Source organism: Notothenia coriiceps, unplaced genomic scaffold, assembly GCF_000735185.1.
Source record: "Notothenia coriiceps isolate Sejong01 unplaced genomic scaffold, NC01 NC01_scaffold00037246, whole genome shotgun sequence".
Taxonomy (NCBI): domain Eukaryota; kingdom Metazoa; phylum Chordata; class Actinopteri; order Perciformes; family Nototheniidae; genus Notothenia; species Notothenia coriiceps.
Window position 1 is genome coordinate 15,904,541 of NW_011369947.1, and position 8,582 is coordinate 15,913,122.

The 8,582-nt window shown below is 41.4% G+C and overlaps 1 protein-coding gene across 1 annotated transcript in view; it reads left to right on the top strand.

The window, feature by feature from the left end:
* LOC104966471 (glutamate receptor ionotropic, kainate 2-like) overlaps positions 1-8,582 on the top strand; it is a 61,842-nt gene that overhangs the window by 44,253 nt on the left and 9,007 nt on the right. The window contains exon 4 of the mRNA XM_010795658.1: positions 4,344-4,440. Within this exon, the coding sequence (XP_010793960.1) occupies positions 4,344-4,440 (97 nt within the window). The remainder of the gene's footprint in view (positions 1-4,343; positions 4,441-8,582) is intronic.

Here is an 8,582-nt window from a genome sequence, read left to right on the forward strand (position 1 = left end):
GCCTCTCAATTTACACAAAATTGAAGAACACAACAGATACTCCACCAAACCTCGCAGCGGACCGTTTTGTCAGTTGGGGCTGTCTCTCCCCACACAGCTCATTTTACCTCATTCTAACTTGTTTTTGCAATGTGTTTTTGCTCACTAAAGCACTGGCCATAGCCCTTGCCCTGTTTGGAGCACTGCGGCTCGGACGGCTTAGCGAAGCACTGACAGCATTGAGACAGCATGTCGTTGCGATTCGTTAGACCTTTCTGAATTCCTTATAAAGCCTTAAAATTAGACCAAACATAGTAAATACACATGCTCTATTTCCCTGCTAAGCGTATGACCTGCATTCATTATAATAGTGTAGGTCATTTTAATATTTTGAATTTTATACTAGGATAGGGTATTCACTATTCTAAGTTCAGTGGATATAGGAAATGTTGGGAGTGGTCATTTTCGCTTAAAGATTTGGAATTAGGAAAGGTCGTCGTAAGCGGGGGAGCGGGGGTTCCCCAAGATTTCGATCGGAGAAAATCCCAACAAGCACTAACAATCATCAAGTTGTAAAGCATAACCGGCCTTACGAAAGATATTAATCAGATCCAACAAGTCTTCACTTGGGATAATTTTTTGCATTAGAAAATTTGGAATTTGAGAATAGAAGGGTATATTGCAACCAAGACGGGGGATGTTTTGTACAGAGAGTAGGTCCATATTATAATCAATAAAAGATAAATGTGGTATATTAAATATAAGCAGAATTGATTTCTTTCTTTTGGAAGAGACGTCAGGGTATAACAAATGACTGCAATAAAGGACTGGCTGCATGATGGGAATTCAGTCCTCACACATATGCATTTTCAAAGCTCTTTAATGAGGGGAAGATGTGCGCGCCAGGCGTGACAAACAAAATACAAATCAGATGCAGAAAGATGACGGATATCGACAAAAGAGAGAGAGAGAAACAGATTAACCGATATTCAAAACAACATCAACTATCAAACCCTATCCGGCTCTATCCAAACTGTTTGGCCAATTTTTATTTTTGCGATACACATCGCTGTTACATTCATCTTTAATAACCATTTGTCACAATAGCAATTAAATAAAAGTCTGATCCATATCGGCAGCATTTCCCGTTAAAACATCTCGTAGGCCATCACGACAGCTGTTATTCTAGGTAGCCTTGTCCAGAATGATGAAAGTGGCTGCAGAAGCTGTAACATCATCTACATCTGTCCCCTTCAGGCCGGTTTTCTATTTCTAGTATAGCGCTAGCCTAACACACTGTCCGCCAATGGATATGACTGGAGGTGATTGGAGGAGGTTTAGAGAAGAGGACAGGAATATTTATCCCAGAGCCACACATTAGGAATCCTCTTCTTGCTGTTAAGCGTTTGATCGTCTCATTGTATATCCTTGAATTGGAATCCTTTATACTCAGAGCCTATATTAGTTCACCTTATTTGGTATGAGTACAGTTCGGTGCGCGTATGTTTGTAGAGAACAACCATCATAGGACACGAATATGTCTCATCTTAGCATGAACAGCGCGTGAGAGACCTAAAACTACATCTTACACATGCCGCTTTCGTGCCAGTAGCCAGGTAAGTAGCTACACTCCGACACATCGACGACTGTAGGATGTTTTACGCGCGCTACACACTAGTAGACACGTGAACCCATTACATTCCTGTTTGTATCTAGAATGATTCGCAGTGCCAATCTTACCTTAATTCCTCCTTCTCAGGGCGTCACCTGTCTATAACACATGCCATCGTGATGCGTAACTTACCATAGGTGTGCAGAGGACACGGATGAGGAGGGACAGGGCTGTAACTACCATAATACCAACCCACGTCTGCTTACAGTTCGTAAGGTTCCAGAACTTCCAAGCCCTTATATATGACTTTGGAGAAAGGCGCAGAGACATATTGTTTTAAGGGTTACCGCGGGAGGTTCCTTACATTCGAGATAAACAAGACTCAACACTTACAATCATCACAGACTGGTATTGTAAAGGACAGCTGCTGGTGCCACAATGAGGTAGCGGGAGGGTTGGTTATTATGTTGTGCTAGGCTACAGACGAACAGTTATACTGCCCCGTCGATTGTAATATCTTGAGAGCTGTATATTAAAGGCTTACGCATCAATGGTAGATTAAATATGAAATATGGGTTATTAACAAGGTGACATTATGTGATCCACACAGCGTACACATGTGTTTGTATCATGGTGTTGGTAGGTGAAGAGACATAGCAAAACAAGTGTTCTTTGAGCTCTGTCTGTCGAGATTGTTTGTGTGGTGGCACGTTGTGTAGCAACGAAGTTGTGTTTGTGTGGGCAATAACTGAGAACCAGCGCGAGTCACACAAACCGCGAGACGAATAGTGAGAGCGAGTAAAAGATTTTAGAGAACCGAAAGGTCGATTTCAAAAGTCTCCTTCACATCCACACAAACACGTGCTCAAGAAACGGTCCGTCCACGACGAAAATGCGAACAGAGACGGCTTGTAGTTACATATGCGGCCCTGTAAGTGCGCTGTACTTCAGCCACAAAATACAACCCCAAAGCAACGAAGAAGAACCCCCCAGAGCATGGTTTGCCCATGTTGGCCTGGTTGCCCTTCTGGTTATTCCTCCGCCGGTTTGATTTCAACATGTAGTTCATGGGTAGTCTCCATTTCCACTTGCTTGGCTGATGGTTGTGGTAGAGGCTACGATGTTGCCCAGCTAACATCTGTATCAAGGTCAGTAGCGGTCTGGAGCACAAACGCAACCTGTGATCCGCCCATTGTTGTTGTTGTTGGTGGAAACGCATCAGCAATGACGTGGGTGACGCGGGGTGAGCCAGCGAGAGGTGGGAGAAGGCGGGCTATGGCGTCATCGTTTCAATAAATTATCGTATAGGCCATGGACATATACACGGGGCCGCAACGCGTTTCGTCTCCAGATTTACCCACTTTGGCGAGCCGTTTATCAGATTCGGGCTCGAAGCCGCAAGTTTTCGTTTCGGCCTTACGTGTGGGAGATACCCGTCTAAACCGCTGTGTCCACGCCACAAACTCAAGGCGCCGGACCAACAATAACAGGCCCTTTGTGGATTTAATTTCGCCCCGGCGAGCACCTAATTACTACTTCAGATCTCTGGCCGCGCCGGCAATCATTGCACGGCACACCTTCACTCCACTTGAGGATTTCCTCAGCTCAGAGCCTGACCCCAAACATTGATGAACTTGCACCGAAGATGAGATGCCAAGTGTCTGGCTTGAGAATCACAGATACCTCATTCACACCAACGGTGTTTAAGGGCCGGTTCGGAGCTGGAGCTTGAAAAGCACCGGGTTTTCCTCTTCACACCGCAGCGGAGCAGCCTCTTAGCTCCGGAATCCGGTTCATTTCGAGCACCAAAAAATTGTCCGGCCAGAGCAAAAGCACCACATACGTCACGCTTACGTCGAGGCGGGGGCAGGGGCAGGGGCAGGGGCGGGATCAACTCCTGAACAACAACAAAAAGCCGGCGTTTTATCCAGTTTGTACACAACGATGGAGAAACTTAACAAGCAGCAGTGGTCCACTGAAGAGACCAGCTAACTACTGGGAATCTGGTCTTCCGAAGAGGTACAGAGGAAGCTGGAGCACAATCGGCCATTGTTGTTGTTGTCGGTGTCAGCTGTGAGGGGTTTCCGCGCGGCTTGGCTTTATGAAGCAGGCACGCAAACGGTTACGTCATGACGCAAACGATGACGCAATGACGCAGCACCAGTCGGACTCTGGGCGGTGTGAAAAGAGCCGGAGCTAAACCGAAGGACCGGTTCTGAACCTGAAAAGCTCTAGCACGGAGCTTGAACCGGAGTTGCGTTGGTGTGAATGAGGTATGTCTGGTGAACATAGTGGAGTATGTACCAGCTAAAGAGCCAGATATTATATCTATGATAATGAGTGTTGTAGTTTATTAGGTTGCCACAATCTCTCCATGAATGCTTGTGTTGCTTTGTATTTACATGCAATAAGAAACTGTTGTTGTGATGTTTTGCCGGAACAACTTTCTAAAGTTTCTCAAGGTTATATACTCAGCTGGTAAGAGTAACAAATTAGTTTCACAACCTATTTTTGCTAGAGCTGCTGCTCTACTGAACTCCTCAATACCTCAGTGTTGTTACTTGAAACCACAGATGGAACGGTAAAATAGCAGTAACTCTCAAAATAGCTGTCATGCTAATATGATTCTGTTTTTGAGGTTTTTCTTGAGGAAGGAATGGTGCTCCAGAAGCATACATAAGATGTTATTCTTGCATTTCTTTCAGAACGTATAACCCAGAAACTGCTTTCCAACTTCCTGTCTCGTTCCCAGGTTTAGCCCGTACGAGTGGTACGACGCCCATCCCTGCAACCCAGGATCAGATGTGGTGGAGAACAACTTCACCCTCTTCAACAGCTTCTGGTTTGGAGTCGGCTCCTTAATGCAACAAGGTACTGCGGCACACACATCCTCTTCCCTGTCAGAAACAATACCGTCACACCACCTCACTTTTCCGCTTGCTCCCTTTTCTCTGCCTCTTTAACTGACAAGCTCCATGATTTCCATTCCCTGACTGTTTCATAAGACATTTACCTGTCAAGAACAACAGCAGAGCTCAGACTTACATGACAAAGGAAGGCTGTTGTCACCTACCTGCTGTTTAAAATGGGAAGAGTAGGTGCCAGGCACTTGTCAGAGATTGTCAGGTAAGGACGGAAAACATTGCTGCATTTCTTTTCCCATAAGGCAGTCACTGGCCCTATTCAAGAGCTTTCTAAGGGTTGGGACGCAAAGGGTAAGTTGAGGAACATGTTTGACAAATGCCAGCTGTCAGCCACGGTAGAGCGCTCTGGTGTGATATTTCAGCGCTGTACGACTTGCTCGCTGTAGAAAATCCATATGCCTCATTGTCCAACAAGTAGCCTACCAAATAAATGTCACATCAATGTAACATTTTGAAACCAGTCAAAACAGGAAGTGACTGCTTCTTTTAGCACGCAGGTTCAATCTTTATCACTAGACCTGCTACCACTGCAGATTTAATTCTACAAATAGATCTTCACTTGTCTGGTGTCGCTTAAAGGACTTGAGTAAACTAATGAAGGCCCAGACATGACATAATGAAGTCAACTGTGGGGGGAAAGAGTCCCGAGTAATAAAATGCTTAACCTCAAAGTAATAAGGCAAATCAAGGAGGCTCGGTAGTGGATCTTTGCCCGTAAGGATAGCAAACACATTGAGCAATTCATTAAGGGAGCATGGCAGCACTCTTATAAAAATGCATAGCAGCGCCGACAAATTACCCGTGCAGGCAGAGATCTGCAACTGTAGCTTCAGGATGCCAGGAGGGAAAAGATGGAATCAAATCAAAATAAACTAGTTAGTAGTCTGTATTATTCCAGCTAAACTGCGGAGAATTCCCTATTATAATTTGTATCATGCTCACCAGGGCTCTCTGTCAAAGCCTGAGCTCTAGTGTGACTCATATGTGGAGGTTACTGCAATTAAACACAAGTCCCTGCACAGGAATGTGGGAGTTATGTTAAAATGTGTCACACAATGCTTGATAGATAAAGAAAATGTTAGTACATATCATGATCACAAAAAAAAAATGGTGTCCCTCAACTGTGATCTCAATGTTCATTTTAAAGCACAGTAAAATGTGTAATTCAATCACAATTACACGAAGAAAAATATTGTTTTTTTCTTTGTTATAGTTGCCTGAATAAAGAGGTTTGAATTGGGATATTGAAATACACTTATAGTTCATGTTTGAGTTCTGTTGCAGGTTTATCGTCATTATGATACATGTATATATGAGGCACTTTTTGCAAACGTTTTTTTTGTAATTTTTTATTTATGTGGGGTTACATTATACTAAAAGTACAGTTTTGCAAATCATATATTTTTAGAGATCCGAAAATGGCAAATTAAATACCGAATAAAATGTGTAAAATAAAATGAGAACGCAAAACTGTTTCTACATGTTTTTTAAACTAAGTATTGTGAAAAAAGGATTTTGTTAATAATCCTCTACATATACCTTCTAAGAGTTTAAAATGGACAGACTGACTCTGGCTTTGGGCGACACCCATTTGGGCTGCAGCAGCGAGGAATATGTTGTCTGTGTCACATAAACAGACATCCTCCGCTTGTCTGCCAAACACAGTGACAGAAGCTGAGATGGAAGCCATTTCTTTGACATGTTTAAAATGCAAATGGACGTCTTTGAGGAGATCCAAAAAAAAAAATCTACCAGCTTGTCTGTGGGAGGAAGGTGTCATCGCCAAGACAAAGGAGGCAAAATATGAGGAGGTGCAGAAGCAAACACTTTGTGTACTTCAAATGCCTTCCTGGGGGTCTCAGTAGGCTGTTGCTCACAACAAACATATGTCTGATCATTTTGTGTAAAATTGGTTTCCCCACATAAAATAATTTTAGAAAGTGTCTTTGATTTACAAGTTGACTTATTCCAAATGTTCTTGATTTTCTAGAACATATTTCGTCTCAATATTTCCAAGATGCATGGTCTGAGGCATAACAACATTGTGTTTGTTATGCAAAAGCTAATCTGTGCTGACTTGTTGTCTCTGATTAAGAAACTGCAGTTGTGACTTTGCCCCTTTTTGAGATTAAGATCAAGATTTACTTGCAATTGAATAAACATTTCCATTCACAAGTGTCATTATTTAAAAGCAATTAACAACAAGTAGAAGCCTCAAGCAAGGAAAGAGGGTTTTTGTTGCTATGACTTCACACAGGGAATGCTAAGTGCAGGTAATCATTCTCATGGGAAGGTGTAGCTCTCTCGTGGTAAGGTGAGGCATTGCTAGTGGGGGAAGACACTACAGGAAACCAGGACATCGTGTGTGGAACAATGCACTTCTAAATCTACAGGGAACTGATTTCTTCTTTGTCAGACTGACTGATTCAAAAGCATCATTAGGTACAAGATCATCTGTGAATGTATTCAAAAGGGAGAATTGCAGTCACAGTGACTTCTTTATGGGCTTTTTTAAATAAATGTATTTGCATGGATATAGACATTGTGTTTCCATTATACTTACATTAACTTCCTTATTGAATATAGTCAGTATTCAGATATGTCGCAAAAAATACTGACACAAAAAAAATAGTTTTAAATGCAGCCTCAGTCGATATAAGGTTTAAAAACGATGGGGTTTCGTCTAATGCTGGTTAATTTAAGCATTACAGAGAAAAACTGTTGAAATAAACTGAAATAGAAATTGCCCAAAATCATGTTTCACATCGATGCATAAATCATACTGTACGACTGAACAGATCTAAAAGGAGTTAAAAATGTAACAGGATCATTTTTAAATCAGACCTTAACTAAAAGAATATTTCCATTTAAATTCAAATCTACTTTTTTATATATTCAAAAAAGAAGCTCCCTAAAAGCACTTTGAAGCAAGTGAACATTGAGTTAAGATTTTGTGAAATGCCTTTCTAAGCCATCTCATGAGAGATTAGGTTTTTATAAATACTGACTAAAAGGATGGGGAGGTTTCGTACCACCCCTATAATAAGAGTGAAAGCCTGAGTAGGCATACCTCATATTAAAAATGTTTGTATTTTAAGTAAAAAATGTACAACATGACATTAAAGCAATGGTTGTTACTTACTGCAGGATGTTTATAGTTGTTTTGGTGGATAAGCTCATTAGCATATGGAGCTAACAATATACTTCATTGCTTGTTTTCCATTTCCAACTAATATTTTGTATGCTCTAGAGTGCCTTTCAAAAAAGCTCAATTTTAGGAATATGCTTATTGACTTTTTTTTCTGATAGTTATAGGAGAAGAATAAGCACTCTCATAGCTGTCAGGTAATGCAAAGTGTGTACCAGCAGTCATTAGCTTAGCCATTTTGTTAATCCAACAGTTTTTGCCTTGTATATTTATCAGTGACCTTTTGAAGCTCTCTTTATTCAAACAACATGGCATAATAAAGCTTTATTATTTGTGATTAATAGTACATTTATTTACCTAGTCACAATATTAAAAAGGTCTATTTTTAACACAAATCCCACAAAGAAACCTAACCTTCATTGTTTTGTGTATTCTATGTATAGATTTTCTTTGAGGCTTCTATTTACTGCATTAATGTGAATGAGCAGTGCAGCAGTCAGGGAGATGGATGTGATGTTTGGGTTACTGAAATAGTATCAGTGCCGCCTCCCTCAAACATTTATTTCCTTAGTTTACAATATATGTCAAAAGAATGCACGGCATATTGACACCATTTTATTTCCCTGGCACCACATGGCTGATCTGCTTTTTATATTTATTAGTCCTCTGATGCCGCATATACTGTTCCCTGCTGACAACAGCACTTTATAGTCTGGTATTCAATTGAATTACCCCTCGCTTCACTTTTTTGTGCAACCAGAGAATGCATCTTGATCCTCCCCTTTGTGAAGTCATAGTGAATTAAGAGATACAACTGTCTTCCCTTGTCTGCAACCATGAGAGTCTTTGTCAAACCACAAAGGACATATCCAATCAAATTTGGTAGAAGAGGTTAAAGAGCGGACCAATCTGCCCCCCC